At 39.2% G+C, this 17,334-nt stretch overlaps 2 protein-coding genes across 3 annotated transcripts; one reads left to right on the plus strand and one right to left on the minus strand.

The window, feature by feature from the left end:
* Nucleotides 1-326: 326 nt before the first annotated feature.
* On the minus strand, nucleotides 327-13,565 carry acp7 (acid phosphatase 7, tartrate resistant (putative)). 2 transcript variants are annotated; one of them, XM_062440081.1, is made up of 14 exons: nucleotides 13,516-13,565; nucleotides 12,164-12,300; nucleotides 11,330-11,530; nucleotides 11,045-11,227; nucleotides 9,466-9,491; nucleotides 8,351-8,448; nucleotides 4,276-4,338; nucleotides 3,192-3,306; nucleotides 2,836-2,949; nucleotides 2,041-2,107; nucleotides 1,539-1,606; nucleotides 1,379-1,450; nucleotides 751-888; nucleotides 327-657 (listed from the first exon to the last, which is right to left on the minus strand). In XM_062440081.1, exons 2-14 carry the CDS (start codon nucleotides 12,270-12,272, stop codon nucleotides 592-594), a joined length of 1,320 nt encoding a protein of 439 aa, XP_062296065.1. In that variant the 5' UTR covers nucleotides 12,273-12,300; nucleotides 13,516-13,565; the 3' UTR covers nucleotides 327-591. The 2 variants fall into 2 exon arrangements, with proteins under 2 accessions (XP_062296065.1, XP_062296064.1); XM_062440080.1 differs by having other exon boundaries at nucleotides 12,491-13,561.
* LOC134000659 (KATNB1-like protein 1) lies at nucleotides 12,729-17,308 on the plus strand. The gene is made up of 10 exons (XM_062440082.1): nucleotides 12,729-13,156; nucleotides 14,404-14,516; nucleotides 14,601-14,638; nucleotides 14,734-15,010; nucleotides 15,126-15,241; nucleotides 15,335-15,385; nucleotides 15,468-15,557; nucleotides 15,686-15,790; nucleotides 16,099-16,192; nucleotides 16,970-17,308. The coding sequence occupies exons 2-10, from the start codon at nucleotides 14,409-14,411 to the stop codon at nucleotides 17,000-17,002; spliced, it is 912 nt and encodes a 303-aa protein (XP_062296066.1). The 5' UTR covers nucleotides 12,729-13,156; nucleotides 14,404-14,408; the 3' UTR covers nucleotides 17,003-17,308.
* The last annotated feature ends 26 nt before the right edge of the window (nucleotides 17,309-17,334 follow it).

Here is a 17,334-nt window from a genome sequence, read left to right on the forward strand (position 1 = left end):
CTGGGCGGCAACACAGATGGACAAATTAAATGTGTTTCCAATATCCTGATAGGTTTAGCCAAGGTAGACTCTGTCATCTTGATAGGATGATAGAAGAGAGACCTGATCTGTCTAAGTGTATTTCCAGGTTTTAACATAAAAATATGCTCAGAAAGGACTGTGGCTGAGTGTCTACCAGACTCTTGCTGTCTGGCTATTATCAATACATTACTTAGTTAGCACAGAATGGAGCAAGATCTACCTGAATTGAAAGAAGTAAGGTTAAATTACAGTGATGAACAATAATTTATTGGAGGAAGAACTTTGCATGCATATAAAAATCAGGATTTATTAAAACATAAAACAGATTTTAATGCCATGTTTGCAAATCACATTTACATTATGTACATTTACAGCAAGTGGTCCTCAAATAATGGGTCTTTAAACTGGATAAAACAATGTGGACCAAGTAAGAAATCAAAAGATTAAATCCTGCTTAATTTGAATAGCTGGTTGACCAGGAGTGAAAACATTTGTAATTTCTGTTATGATTTGGTATGACAAAATGTGCTTGTTTCAATTTTAAAGTGCATTTCCCCAGCAGAATTTTCTTCAGAACCAGGCAGACAGGCCATGCTTTTCCTTCACCACCCATATACTGTCAATCACCTTGCCATACTGGAACACAAAAAAGTCTTTGTTATTACTTTAAAATCCCTCCTTTCACCTTTGGTGTGTAGTGCTTGTGCTTGAGTTCTCTTGTGTGCTCACCTGGTCATCAGACACCTGCTCCAAGTAAAGATGGGTGGCATTGACCACTTGCATGCGGGCGTAGCCATAGTCAGTGCTGCGGAAAGCACTCCAGTCTTTGGGGTTTGGATTGAACTTGTCATGCCTCTCTCTGCAGCCCTGCAAACGAATCAACAGTGATTTAACTGAATCTGTTAGTCTCTCTCTCTCTCTCTCTCTCTCTCTCTCTCTCTCTCTCTCTCTCTCTCTCTCTCTCTCTCTCTCTCTCTCTCTCTCTCTCTCTCTCTCTCTCTCTCTCTCTCTCTCTCTCTCTCTCTCTCTCTCTCTCTCTCTCTCTCTCTCTCTGTCCACAAAGCCCTCTGTGACATTTACTGTGGCTGTGCCTCGGTGTGAATCTGTCTGCATTTCGATATGCCAATGACTAATCCTTCTGTGGTCAAATGATGAAGCATGCCCTGCGCTCCTCTCCACCACATCAGAAAACAATCGACCAGTTGAACAGCTGTTGCTAAATTCATGTGGCTGAACAACTGCTGCACAGAAAGGACTGTGTACAATACACTACATTGTTTTTGATGGTGCAGTCAATTCATACATTGATTCATCTGGATAATTGTTAACAGTGATACAGTGACATGAAAGTACTCACAGCAGAGCCTGTAATAATGTGCACTGGAGCTTTGGGGTTCACATAAGGTTGCTCTTTGCTTCCATTGTACACCTAAAAAAGAAAAACACAGCAAGTCTCTTTCGCTGGTTCAAAACTAAAAAAAAGTAAGAATGTTGTAAATTAAGAATGTCGGACTGACCTTGTCACCGTAGACTGGCCAAAGCCTCTCATACGTGTGCTCATGTGCCCACAACTCCACATCTACGCCTGTGAAAGACATTTGATGATAGTCAGCAACCTCCGTTGTGTGCAAATATAGAAAAAATAACTCTCAAAAGAGCTCAATTAAACATATTTTGCTGTGCAATCTCCTGCTTCTCAGATCCACTGCCCATTTAATTTTGAGATTTCTCAGCGATCAACAAAAGCTTAAGATCAGAGCAACCAAAACTTTCAAGTTCCACCACAAGTTAAATAATTAAATGCAACAAACAAAAGTCTGAGAAATGTAATACAGGAAAAACATTTGGAAACGGGTTGTTGGGATGTCAGCCAGACCAAATGCCTGCTTTTTTAATAAAGGATGTTTGGATTGCTCTGCTCTCTGCAACTGTTAGGACATTAGGCTGTCTGAGCGCGCAAATTTGTGATCCTAAACACCCATTAGTGGTACACAGCTGGTTGTGTAATAGAGACCATACCATAGCGGTAAAATAGATCCTCTAGACCAGGAGCTGGTGGTTTGATGTCTTTTCGTCCCAGCCGAACCTGAGATATAACAGAGAGAAGCATTGACAGCATGAACTGGCATCCACATCCAAAAAACTACCTGATACCTGATACACTACCTGATACAGCTCCATCATGCCCATGCCAGCCTCTCTCAAAACAGTGCCAAGTGCTGACAGAAATAAGTTTAAGTGGAAACTATTAGGTCCAAATTACAGTGATTATGACAGCATACCGTACTCAACGTACTTTTGGGTTTCAATGTGGACTGGCCAGCCTGCAACACGTGTGACACGTCATTTAAAGGCATTTAAAGTGTCGGGGAACACAGCAGAAAATATATCCTGCAAATACCTTTTATATAATCCAGTAAAGCCTTTAACGAGACAATTGCATAACTAAGAAAATACTGCAAAAAAAGCCCAGGGTGCTTTGTGGGTGGATTCTCTTGCTTGGCTAAATCAAATAAAATCACATCAGGTACATAGTCGAATTAACAAAAAGTGAATAATTATGCTTAGATATAACATGTCTGCCATCAGGAATGCTGTTTAGTTATTATAAAGTACGTTTCCCCAATTGAGGACCAAGCAGGAGTGCAATTGACACTCAAAGTTTAAAGCATTTCTTAATGTCTTGTGCTATGTACATACTCATTCGCATCTACAGAATCTATAAAACTACCTGTCTGCATGATTTTGATACAAAATCAGAAGTAATCTTTACACCATTGCTCTGTGTACATTAAGTGGTCTGTGGTTACATACATATGAGTCAAACTTGGTGCAGTCATCCTGGTCGTCATCAGAGCAGTACATGGGTCTGTGTCCCATGGTGATGATCCATGGACGCACTGCTCTGTTCTCGGGCTTGTTGGCCTCCTAAGTAAGTAAGGAAACACGCAATGTAAATTTGTACTAGATTTAGATGAGAAGACAGAGGTAATGCAACATTTTTGGAACAGAATTAGAAACCAGCAATATTTATGTTACTTTCCTTTGACATATATTACAGTATATAATATATTAAAATGGAGGAAAACAATGCTACAAGGAGACAGAGAGGAGTGCAAAAGAGGACACTTAGCCATCATCAACAGATGGTAAGTGGTATGGTAATTAACCTCCAGGTCTTTCTTCAACCACTCATACTGCTTGAAGATAAGGTCCATGCCAAATTCGAGATAGAAATAAACCTCAGTGGAGAAGGAGATGATGTGAGCTGACCCCAGATTCCAGCTGTGGACACACAACATTAAAGTGATACACATGACCATGAACCAGTAGAGGAGGCATGCTGGAAGTTGGATGATAAGCAAGAACAGGCCTCACTTTAACTATCAGTGTGAAAAACACTCCACACTTGTGTGGCTGGCATGTTGCTGTTGAATGTGGCGCCAGATGATTCACTTTTCTGAATTAATGCACACTTATGTCTCTCAATCGTTTTAGCCAGCATAGGAGGTAGGGTTAGGTTAGGTAGGGTTGTATTTTTTACTTGATGTAAGAAGATGGAGCGATTCTGTTATGGGCCTACTCATAGGACCTTATTGCACTGTATGTATAGGGTTAATGGAAAAGCATGTGCACTGTACATGTGCACTTTATTGTTAAAAACTGAACACTTTCCAGTGTTGATCATGGGATTTCAGATTGATTCTCTGGCGTTTCCCTCTGCCTCCCTTTGTTCCTAACCATGCACATGACCGAAGGGCTCTCTGCCAGTGGGCCTGTCTGCATCTTGGTGCAGGAACTGAAGAGCGGGCAGCTGGTCTGTGGTCTAGCAAGGTATTATCTTACTGTCTGAGAGAAAGAGGTCTGTAGTTTGCTATGAGTCAGACAGTCATATGTATAGTTCCTTTGTATAGTCCCCGAGATTGGAGAGGTAAATTAAACTAAGAGGGGAGCTCTGCACTCCCCTGCTACCAATTCCCCTGAGCTGCCTCTTACAGCTCATTAATGGTTACTCAAATACAGTAGGAGGTTTGGCAAACTTTCACATGATACTCCACATGGGGCCCATGTTGGAAAAAATGATTCCCCTCTCTGTGCGGCTTGCAGCCTCTTTTGATGTGGATCATTCTTTTACTGACCAAAACTGCTTGTGGTTCCTTCACCTGCTTAAAAATGTTACACTCCATCTTAACCAAGGCAACAACTCAAATATTCTGTTATTCCATAGTACTGAGATATTTCCTTCTCCCTTACCTGTACCACAGGCTCTCGGTTTGGCCTGGCATGCTGAAGCGATTTCTATAGTTGGAGAAGTTGCTGTGAACAAAAGAGATAAGGACAAAGTAATTAAGATGGGCGGATCACACAATCTACTTTTCTTGAATATATGTAACAAACAGCAATTTACACCACAGACTTCTCCTCTCTAATTTGTGGCAAGCTTGAAGAAAAGCTTAATTGCAATCTATCACATTATTCTCAGCTTTTCTATAAAAGAAAATGAACCACCAATTCCTACAATAACTCTCATTTTGGAGCAATTCTATTGTCATGGGTCTCTTTTTAGCTTTCATTTCAACTTGGCAGAAAACTCAGGGAGGTATATCACCGGATAAAGATGACCATCAAATTGTGGTGGTAACATCTGCTTCAAACTTTTAAAAAAAACGAACACCAGCCTTTTCAGAAACAGCGTGCACTGTGCTGAACTCAGGCTATCACTGGCTGCTTCTACAAATTAAAGGAGGAAAACATGGACATGGCTTTCATGACCTCACTCATATGTTTTTGAAGGGATGTTTTAAACTTCAGGATCTGTGTTTACTGCATTTTCTGACATCGCGGTCAGTTACTGGAGCCAGATAATCAAAATCTGGACAAAGTGGGGGAGCCCTGGGTGGAGCCGAGATGGTATGAGCCAGTGGCAGCCACCACAGCTGAGTTTCATACACTGATGCACTTGTCAGTCAAGAAAACAAGCCTCAAAATATACCCTTTGCAAACCATGACATAAAAGAAAACTATCATTTTAGATCCAGTCGTCATTAGAGGCATCACATCTTAAGGCACTTCCACAGCGGTTTTAGCGTCAGGTCCATTTGGTTCCTGCTTGATCCACATGAGAAGGATACTTGCAGTGATCAGTCCACCCCTACACTTATCTATCAATGTGACCACCAGGCCACTCCTAATTTCACTCTTTTCACTGCACCAGACATGTCCTTTAAAATAAGATGAACGAAAGCCAAACCCCAGGAGAAGCATATCAAAGAGGACTATTGTCCACATTAAACCAGTAATGTCCAAAAATTACAATGGGTGCACAACGCAAAAAGGGAAAAACTCTTGCATGGAAAACTCTCCCTGATGCCAATCCGCCAGTCTCTTTTCAAGGTTTTTATTTTCAGGATGAAAGCCGGAGCCAGTCTTTTCCACGGGCCATTTACTAAGCAAGGTGATGGGAATGATTGTTTTCCTATCTTATGTAAGGAGGAGAAAAAAGGGCAATATTCTGGACAACAGCCCAGGACAGACTAGGACAATTCAGATCTCTGCATTGAATCTGGGTTAATGTAGGGTTATGGGTAACTGGAGAACGGTGGGGTCAGAGGTCGGTAGACAAAGGAGGATCGCAGAAAGCTTCACTAATGCTAAATAAGTACAGCTAATGAAACCTATAGTTTGTGTGGACACTGAGGTCAGGAATAAGTGGCCGAGGCCAGTTTGATAATCCAGCAAACGTTTGTGAGTTGTGATCTTTCAGCACTGCCTTTGAAACACTACTCTTGTTTATGTTCATCTTAGACACGTTCTTTGTACTATTATTACTCCAAATCATTCCAATCCTCAACAAAAAAATGGCCATAATTTAAAATCTCATTATAATTGTAGGAAAAATATTTTAAAAGATAAAAACATAATTCACAACAATGCATCAATTGTAATTATTGTGATTCATATTATATCCAAACGGAACCATAAACTTATTTAAGTAAAGAGTAACATGGTAAGAATTGCTCCTGTGATGATCTGTATTTCTCAGTGGCACAAGTTTTGACTTTGGCCTTGAAACAGTCATATGATGGGTGTATACTCCCATCTTGTGGCTAGGAAGGGTACCAGTAAACATTTAAAGGAACCTGAGTAGGCACTGTCTGGTCAGTAGAAATAAATAACAGGCAGACATAATAAATTTAAGTTAAATAATATAGTCAATCGTAGGCTTTAGTTTCTTGTTTCATGGCTCAGCTGTGGAAAATCTGATTGAGTACAAACATGATAAGCTTATAATTGTCTCATTAATCTGCACAATGGGAATCCGACACAGCATGTGAGTCATTCTCTGTAACCCATAGGAAGCTTATTTCCATGTGTGTTCGCTTTTCCGTTAAAATGAGATCGAGATAGAAATCTGGTGGATGTCAAATTCAATGTGAACGACATGACATTTAAACTGATCCAACAACATTTTCCCTGCTAATCAAATCTTTCTTTTCATCATCTGATGAGTTTTGGAATCGTAGAAGTGCTTGCTTAATCCAAGCAGCTGCAGGGGTTGTCAGCGTACCACTAACTCCCATCACAAGACATTGTTTCAAACAGCGACAGTTATTTCCCTTTTCTTCCTACGGCCTGATGAACCATACATTGTGCTTGGTAAACAAAGACAGTCTTGATGGAGGTCTTAGCATCTTCTGTGGACCCCCTGTTCTCATCCTGCTGGAATGCTGACTGAAAACTTTTGTGGTCTGCCCTGTTTCAATTGCCTTTTAGCCGTTAGGTTTTGAGGTTGGAAAGAGCGAGGAACAGGAGAAGTATAGTGAGAGCACAACAGAAAGCAAGGAAGAAAAGCAGAGGTCGGCTGCTGGGAGTTTTTGGATTCTTCACAACACCACGGAACAAAACACACATTGAGGTATAGGAGAGGGAGATGGATTTCTGGTTATGTAATGTAGTGAGCTGGTTCTTGATATCAGGTTCTTATGTCAAGATGCAGCGCCAAGAAAAAGAGACTACTGTTAGCAGCTCCATAATGAAGACCAGGCAGTAGTCACATTACACATGGTGAGGCCAGACGAGGACTGTCTCTAAGGGCAAGTAAATATTATGGTCCAGCATCAGGCACCTTGAAACCTTTCAAAACGCATAGATGTACACAAGTAAAATAGGCAGATGTGCTTGGAATTTAGGACATGTTAGCTGCTGATCCTCAGGATAAAGTGTGCTGAAGATTGGCTCTTTCTACTCTGTACATCATCTTTAATCATTTTAAACAAAATACCATTGAACTGATCTTGCACATTTTTTCCAAAATGGAAAGAATGACTGAAAAAAAACTCTGACTAACAAGGTGGCCTATCACAGTTATCTGAGGGCCAGATAATAGGCCAGAGGTAATGGACTGTGTTGCAATTTAGATCGGAATCAGGTGGATTCATTCTTTGCAACAGCTGCAAGCTAACTCAAATTCACTCAAATAATGGCCTAATTAGGCAGCATTTTAGAGACATAATTAAAAAGCTAAAATATGAATACAGCAAAATATAGATACTGAACTCACTGCATTGACTGTGAGAAAATTGTGAAAAATGTCTTCCATCAATCCCCAAAGTGATTTTGTGAATTAGTCTTAAAATTGCTTGCAACACTCCAAAACCAAAAGATGTTCAATTCACGATGATATAAGACAAAGAAGAGCAGCCAATCCTCCCATTTAAGAAGTTGTAAGCAGCAAATGTTTGGCTTAATTGGCTTGATTAATCTATAATAAAAATGCACTGATAATTTTGAATCAACAATGTGATTAAATGTACTAATTGCTTCAACTCTAAATTTGAGTTATGTTGCTGAAGTGACTGATCTGTCTCTCAGCCCACAAAAGTTCCCAGGCACATTCAGCACATTCAGTGATGATGAGTCAAAATGCTATGTTCCCACCACCACAAGCCGTCTCTGGGAACTAAAAAAACAGATAGTGAGCTTATGATTCCCAGTCAGATAAATGTTTGTTTTGGAGAGCGTTGCCTTGTTTAGATGCTAGTGGTTCCTGACGCTGCTCCAGCCTTTAAAGACCAAAATAGCTCCCATCTGTTCAAATGGTACAGTGAAGAGTTTTCGGCAGACCAAAGTGTTCTCTATGGCGGAAAAACTATTTTTTGGGGCTTCACACAAGCACACATTTCACATTTACAGTAGCCAGTTCTAAATACAATTTGTCAGGGGGCCGTCAGGCAAGTCTTTCAACATGTACTGCTGTATTTGCCCAAACCCATTAATTATACTGCTGTGGGAGAGGGAGAAGAAAGACATTAATTTGAGTTCCACCTACTATGTAGCTTCATGGTTGCCTGGACAGGTCATGTAGGGCACATAGGCTGCTATGGACTGGATCTGCCGCATAAACTCATCTCCAATCCTGGCATTATCCTGGAACAGTGTCATTCAGCCGTTAAACATGACGCAAAAAGATTTTCCCGTTACACAAGACTGTTTCATTTTTCTCCATTCATCCACATTCAGCCAAATTCGTTTTAAGAAACTGCATAAGTCGATTTTCCAGACAGCTTCGGCAACATACCAGCATACCAAACAAACCTCATTGAAACCAGCAGTGTTTTCTTTTTTCTTAGATATCCTAATACTGGCTTCAGAGCTTTTAAAAACATACTGTGGTTCGTTGCTGGGCTGATGGCTTTTACCTGCCATAGCCATTAGCAACCTTTTAGACAAAATTCCCTGTCTCTGCTTTTATATTTATAATATCAGTGAAGCCGCAGAATGTACTTGCACATCCTGCGTCCCAGGATGTACAAGCAGCAAAATTCCCTTTCTCTGTTTTTCTATTTATAATATCAGTGAAGCCGCAGGATGTACTTGCACATTCCAGCTGAAGACACAGCTTGGATGTATTACGGTTATTAATTTTTGCAGAAGTCTGCTGATTGCATTTAGCATTCCCTCCATATTTAAAAAGATGCATTAATAAATTCAGGAAAAATGATATTAGCATCCAAGACAAGGTTATGTCTACTAAATCTGGAAGATGACAGCTGGGAGCTTTTCAAATGAGCAAATATGTTATTGGGATTTAAGATTTGGGGTTATGAATGGTGCTACTTTATTCATGAAATAGTTGGGTGACATGACCCTAGCGCTCATCTTTCACCAGCGGCTTATGGCATTTCACAGTAATGCTACTTATAAACTGTGTGTCTAAACCACAGCTGGGGGCCTTTTTATGCACTGATAATAAACAGTGGTTTGGTTTAGGAAAGGGGGGCACTGGAGAAAGGTGAAGTGGCTTATCTCATCTGTCATTGTGGCATTAGTGGAATATCAGAGTGACTTTAAAAGTATAAGGTATTGAAAGAAATTTGCGGTCAGTGATCTTAGCTTGGTACAGGTTCAATCAGAATTTATGATATTAGAAAGACAGAAGAGTACCTCATGCATATCATAGGCAAAGTCCCCTGTTAAACAAAAAAATCACATAGGTTAGAATATATAGCTGAAGTTTTTTAGGAGTTTTACTTGTTGGCACTGTAAAAATGACAACGATATGTATATCTTTGGTGAACTGTGGAAAAATTATTCCCCCAGATGCTGTGTTTACCTGAAAGTTTTCCTTAATTTCACCCTTGTTTTGTCATCAAACATGGACAGACTGAAAGGATAAGTTTGACATTTTGGGAAATATTTGCTCTCTTGCAGAGAGTTAAATAAAATCAATAACACTTTTACCAGATGGCAATTAACTTAGCTTAACATTAAGACTTGAAGCAACAGGTAGCCTGGCGCTGTTCAAACGTAAATATATCTGCCTACCTCTAAACTAAACCTTATCTCTAAACCTACCTCACAGCTCGCTAATTAACACAGTAAATCTTGTTTGTAAGCCTTATTATAATTGAGGCGAAAGAACTTAGGTTTAACGACAATTTGTAGTTTTACAGAGATTTACATGCTGGAACTGAATATTTTGTGAACTTTAGAGGTGCTTTACCTTTGGACAGTGTCAGGCTTTCCTCCTGCTTCCAGTTAGGCTAAGCTAATCATCTGCTGGCTCTAGATTCACATTCAGCCATATTTAGTCATGAGACACAACCATCTTGTGATCTAACCCACAATAAAGCAATTAAGCATATCTTCCGAGATATCAAACTATTCCTTCAATAGATCTCATGGACTGCTGTTAACCACAAACAAATGATCTCACTGTTTAAAGTATATTATATTCTGATTCTCTGTCAACTTGAAAAGTGGCATGAAAATTGTGTTTAACTCAGTGTCTAAAAAACATTTTTCAGGCACTCAATAGGCAGAGCAAGGAGAGAAGTTCTATTAAGAGTCTTTATTTAGTTGGGCATATTGGTTAAAACCACCTGAGAGGGTTTTTGTTTCACTATTTCCGCCCTGATGAAGACCCTGTGAAGTGGAAACTGGTCAGCGTTTTAGCCAATATGTCCAACTATTGAGTGCTTAAGATTGTTTTCTTTTCTGTAGTCTTTTTTTTTCTTTTCCAAGGAGCACCATACAGTTTCCTGGACTTGCACATGAAACTGAGCTCTTGGCCTCTTCATTTCTCCTTATAACAGAAACATAACACTTTGCTTTTCCTTCCTGTTGTAATTTAAAGAGTCCAAAAGCTACAAAGCCAGAGAATCACCTTTTTGGGCAAACAAATGTTGGCACAATGCATTATGTTTGTAAGGGAAACTTTGTATTCCCTGGCATCCAACCCATATTGTTCAAAAGTAAAAATTACTAATGATGAATAGGTATTATTATGCTTTGTACATTACAGTAATTACCATCATGCTATAAAATGTGTCTTTTAGACATTTGTTGGCTCTTTGGTAGTTTTCTTGATTTGAGCTATGATAACTGCAATCTGTTGTAAGTTGTGCCAAACACCTGTGGATGACTAATGCTATGAGCAGCATCTGATTTGACTTTGAGCCCCATTAATTGTTAATACAGCATCGGTGAAATGTTGTAATATTTTTATCAGTGTGGAGCTTACCTATGTGTAGGATGGCGTCATACATGCTGAGCTGCGTTTCCTTTTGCAGTCGAGCCAGAGATTGGGGGTTCTCATTGCCCAGGTCACCGTACAGAGCAAACCTGGGACTGAAACTAGTGCTGTCATTCAAGGCAATGAAGGAGAACACGTCACTCCAGCCCACATCACTGCCACAGTGGTACACTGAAATAAAATAAGCTTATGTTGTTGTCATGTTGTTTTTGTATGATGAGACAGTCTGGCAGGACAATAAAAGAAAGTCAGCAGCATTAAAGCCACACCCACCATAAGTAGCAGCAGGTTTGAGGCCTTTGAGAATGACTCTGTGGATGTAGAGCTTCCTCTTCTCTTCTCCAGAGTCCACAAATAGAGTAGCGTCACCTTTGGCTGTAAACTCAAAGAGGCGACCGCCGTGCAAGCCGTACTCCACTTTACTCTCTGTCTTATTGAAAGTGGTCCAGGTCACCTCCATAGAACCTGGCTCTCCTGTGAAGAAAAGCTCAATTACTGAAAATGTGATGCAAATTGATTTGACAGAACGACTGGATTCACTTACCGATGCATTTATAATAGCCAAGAGATGTTTATGAAAATGCTGACCTTGTGCAAGAGCGGCGCCTTTGATCTTGCCTTTGGCGAGATATAACCGTCAGAAAGCTGAGTTAAGCTGATGATTGGCCAGGTGCTCATTTCATCGGGACATCTACTCATTAAATGATTACCACATGTTTCACCTTCATAAGGAATGAACACAGATTTATGCTGCACCAGCTGTGTGAACCAAGGTTAACATTGGCTACTGTATATGTGTGGAAGTTCAGAAAATTATCTGGTGCCTTTACTCTAAATGATTTATGCATAGGAGTTTATGCACACTTCAGCAGGAAATTTTGCTTTATCAACCATTAAATTAGCTACATATTCATTACTTTTTTGATAACTGAAAATAAACTTCTGAGAATTTCAATGTTTTAAGTTGTTGTATCAAATGAGTATTTTGCACAAAACATATATAAATATACAATCCACATGTCCTGGATATAGGTATGAATTACTAAAGGGAAATAGTGCCCTTAAATGAAAACACATGAGGCTGATGGAAACAATTCAAACACTTACCTGGATAGGAGAGGTGCACCTGCTCTGGCTGGATCCAAATGGGAGGAACACCGAGCACCAACAGGGGTGCAAGGCTCAACAAGGCATAGGCAGCATAAACAGGCACCATTTTAACACTTGACTGCAGGGATGCAAGCCTGGTGAAAGCAATGCACACACAGCCAGGAAATGAAACTGTTTTGTTACTGCAATCACATGATCTCCAAAGCTTGTGTGCAAAACATCATATGACCCTAGCCATTAATAAAAATCAAAGTGGATTAGTGTACTATTTTTAAATCATATCATATAATTATATCTGTACAGCCTTCCAGTCAAACACCTTACCTCAGTGCCACTTTACATTGTGCGCCCCCCCCCCACCTGAATGATGAAACTGCAGAATCAAAACAGCAGAGTCAGCAAGAACAGCACGGAAAGAGATGATGTGTCAATAAAAGCAGCTGATGTTGATTTTCATTGACCTTTCAGCAAAACACTGCTGCCAAAGTAAACACAGGTACAACAGAGGTGAGCCCACAAGCCACAGTTTGCCTCAAATCAATGAAGCGTTACAGCAGTCACCTGATACGCTCCTCTGATCAGGATAAAGGGCACCATCAGGGTCATGGGCTAGGTTTGAACTTAAGTTTCATTTGAGCCAAAACACCATAGGCCTACCAGCTGATCCCATTTATCAGACAGCTGTCTTTCCAGTTGATGCTGTACTAACATCATTATCATTCATGAGTTAGATCAGATGAGTGGCTGGGAGCATGACTGAACTAGTCTGGACATCTGCTTTAATGAGTTGTTTGGTTTTGAATTTAGTACTCTTGCTTGTCTCAATATAATCGTTAGGGGGCGCTGATTAAATCAGCTGCGTAATGAATAGGATGCTTTATTCTGTTATAACTGGGTGGTATCATCGGTTGTTGGCTAGTTGGCAGTCGACTAAACTAATCAAAGGGAAAGTCTAACTCTATTATCTCTGTTTAAGGGAAGGAAAACAAGGTGAGTGAGTTACTATAGATATTTTTGGTACGCAATTTGTTTCGCTTAAAGTGTTGTGTTGTAATGCAATTATAAGTTAGCGCACTTTTAAAATACTTTCGTTGACCGCGGGTTGTGACATTAAACCGTATTGACCAAGTGATTTTGTTTTATTTTATGAGCTGTTATTGTGGCTGCCATTAGTTAATTACATCTACGGTAGGTTAGCTCTAACGCTACACACAATAGAGCCGTTTATGTTGTGTTTGAACTACCCTGACAGTTGAACGATGATGGATGAGATTCTCATAAAGCACAGACACTCTCTGACCTGAATATGTTAGCTCAATGTTGAATTTGTAACTTAAAAACACACTCACAACACAACTCAGCTGTTTGGCTCGAGGAGAGGTTCCTGATTACGTCAATGTACAGACGACAACAATGTCCAGGTGAATTATGGGAAATGGTGTTTTATGAAGTTGAGCTCGGCGCACATATCTGGAGCATGAAACTGAAGGATTGAACATATTGTATCCAACTAAAGACAACACAATGCTGTATACATGCGCTGACTAGATGTATAGAGATAAAGAATTCTCTCTTATTTTCTTTTTATGTTTGTAATGCTGTAACACTTTTTAAATTAAAAGTGCAATACAAATCACATGCATTTATTTATTTTTGTAGGCTACTTTTGATATTCCACTACATTTATTTGATGGATATAGTCACTCAAACATTTCAGTTCAAGATTTTATATAAAAACATATATTACATTTATAAAAGAAAAACATATATTACATTTATAAAAGATGCATTGTTAAAGATTTAACTAATGCTTTCCCAACCTTTTTGGCTTGCTACCATTTACCAAAAGCTTGATCTAAGTGGTGCTCCAAATCACATTTCAGATGATTTCTTTGCATTTCCACTAAGAGTGACTTCCCCTCTTAACCCCTTAGATGGTTTCATTTAAATAACAGTTTGAAGTCCAAAGAGGTAACATTTTAAAGTTCAGAGACAGCAGAACTTTGTTTTTTCAACCCCCTTTAATAATGTTACAACCCTGCCATTTCTCCTGGGACCCTTTGAAGGCAGGCCCATCCCAAGGTTGGGAAACACTGGACTAAACTACCTAATTGTATAGTAGTTATTAAAAAGTACTTTTTCTGATAATACTTCTGTAAGGAAACTATACTTCCTTCACCACTCCCAATTAAAAAGGGCTTTGAAAAAGGCAATTAAAAAGGCTTCTGTTTCTCTAGGTTTAATGGACTCCAACAGTGAAGACGGAGAGTACCAACATTTTGAACATGCCTTCCTGCACGATGCAGTCCAGTACAGAGTGAGCTATCCTCATGGGAGAAACACAAAACAGGTGAGCTGGGTGGCACATTGTAATACATAGAGATTGTTCTGTATTCTGGACCAGCACTGCTATTTATGATTATTTTATTTACAGGGGGATTGTGATAAAAATGAGGAGTTCAACAAAAAAAGGTATGTTATTCATGTTTTATGTTGACATGACAGCAAGTGCATTGTGTCATTTGGCTTTCTACAGAATTTTTGAACAATTACTCCCTCCCACCCAGGTTTCCAGTGAGTCGCTCAGGCAACAACCCTGGCAGAGTGAAGCGGGTAGTGTCTTGTAAAAGGAAGACCCATCATCTGACGGTGGTTCGAAAGAAGCAGCTCGGGTCTGGGAGAAATTATGATGCGGCAAACAAGGAGAATGAGATGAACTGCTTGCAGGACATGAAACAGGAGATATTTGATATGGACCTTTGGGAGTTCCCACTTAATGTCAACAATAATGACAGGACAGGGAGAACTGGTTCTGAACAACCCGAGTACTCTACACTCACTGAGGTCAGAAATAATATAGTGCAGACCATGTCTCTGTCCCTTGTGTTGTGGTTGTTAAAGGAATTACTTTGTTACTAATATGCAGATAAAACTAACTGAACCGTACTGTTTTTTTCAGCTCACAAGGGATCATAACACAATGACTAATGTGCTCTTCGGAAGACATCTAAGGCTCAAAGTAGCCTTAACATTATGGCACAGAAATATTGGAGAGCTGTTGACATACTTCCTGAGGTACAAAGTGTGCAGTTGGTTTGTACATGTGACATGCACTACGGTATGTTCACTCATTTATAATACTGTCATTACCTCACTGTCTTTACACAGAATCCAAGACACTGGTGTGTTTGTTGATTTTCTCCCCCTGATAAGCAAAAGGTAAGTGTTACATTTTGCAAGATCCTGAGTAACACTGACTATGACTTAAGAAACTGTTACTTAAATGTAATTTTCTCTGCAGCATCGATGAGGATTCTCCCGTGATTACCATTGGCTGTTGTGTTGACCTCATTCCTTTAGTGAGGAAAGTACTCAGCAATCCATATGAAGAGTGAGTGTTGCTATTTTGGTCGGGCATGCAACCATATTAAAATTAATATGCACAAAGAAGAAAGAGCAGTTTGTAGTAGGATACTTACAGAAATGTAAATAATTTAAGATTGTCTTTTGATCTCACAGCTACGTCATTGTTGGCTTAAAGTGGATAAATTCAGTTTTGAAAAACTGGTGGGAGGAACTCATAGCAAGTGGCTGTAATGGATCAACAAAGCTTCCACTGGATAAGTAAGTGATGATGTGTTTTATGAGCTGCAAGATACTTTTAACTGATAAATGCTGTATATCCAAGAAAGGTTATGTTAACAAAGCAGAAAACAATTTAGGACACAATGAACAAAATATATTGTTTATAAAGAATTAAAAATATATAATCTTATATATAATCTGTTATATTACATAGTGAACCCTGCACATATACACATATAGCCACACTTTGCCACCATTTTCAAAATTATGCACAATCAATGTGTAGATCACGATATATAACTGTTGTGGTATACATCTTTTATTTAACATTGTTTCAATTATTGCAGAAATTTCCAAGTCTTTAATCAGCAGCTATTGGAATTATGGCATCAGGAGCCTTTATTGAAATCATTTCCTGGACCTGCTGGAGGCATGGCAAAGGTCAGTGTTGCATTTATGAAAAGAAGATTACTACTGTACTGTCATTGAACATGTTTACATGCACAAAATATTCTGAAAAGGACAATATTGCTATTAAGCTGTTTACATGGCTAATGAAAATGAATATTACACTAATATTCCTGTTTACATGCAGCTGTGCCGATCAAAACACATTTTTTCTAAGTTTTCCACCAGCGACGGACTTGTTTGACCGTGCGAACACAGCCTCCCGCTATAATTTGCTCAACCACCTTCTTGCAATATTTGTGCATATCCAAAAACCTGTTGATATGTTGCAAGTTGTTGAAGTCTTTCAAAATGGTTGAAAAGTAGGAATGTTTCTCCTTCTGAGCAGAAATGTGGGCTTTCATTTAGAGCATGCGTCTTTACCCCAGCCTTGCAAACTGTTGGCTAGTCAGTTTTTATACTGAACACAGAACTGACCATAAATAGGCAAGAAGCCATGTGTCACAAATAGCAATAAAAAACCCAGTTGAGATGCATATTCCAAATGGGCTGTATATATGTCCAAAGAATGCTCCTAAATGTATCCTGCATGTCTTAATTGGAAAATGCTACATATGGAATTAGGCCTAATTTGGAATATCCAAACTAAATATTCTGTTCACATGACTAATGACAAAGGACAAATTCACAATATTGTTATATTCAGAATAATAGTGGAATATTAGTGTGCATGTAAACACAGTCATTGTTTGCCTTAAATTTAATTATACAAAAAGAAATTGTCTTAAATGAATCATCTTTTTCCCTCAGGTCATTGACTCTTTCCTGTCTCAACTCACCTGACAGCAATGAAGAACCAGATTACATCTTTCTCTTTTAGTAACCCCCTCATGTAGGAGCTGCAGTTGCCTCCACAGAGAGGTGCCATTAAGATGTACTGTAGCAGTAAAATGTTGGTGAAACTTGATGTATTTATTGGTTTTCAGAGTAATTGAAACAGTTGAAGTACTGACTTGAAATGTAAATTAGATATGATTGTATTCATTGACCAAGTAGGATTTTGTTAGGTCATTTACTGTTTAGTTTCAATCATTCCACAGAAACTCTGTCTATACTTTTGAACACTCCATTTGTGATGAATACAGTTTGTATTTCAAATTGAGTTCTTGTGATTT

This window comes from Scomber scombrus, chromosome 19, assembly GCF_963691925.1.
Source record: "Scomber scombrus chromosome 19, fScoSco1.1, whole genome shotgun sequence".
NCBI lineage: Eukaryota > Metazoa > Chordata > Actinopteri > Scombriformes > Scombridae > Scomber > Scomber scombrus.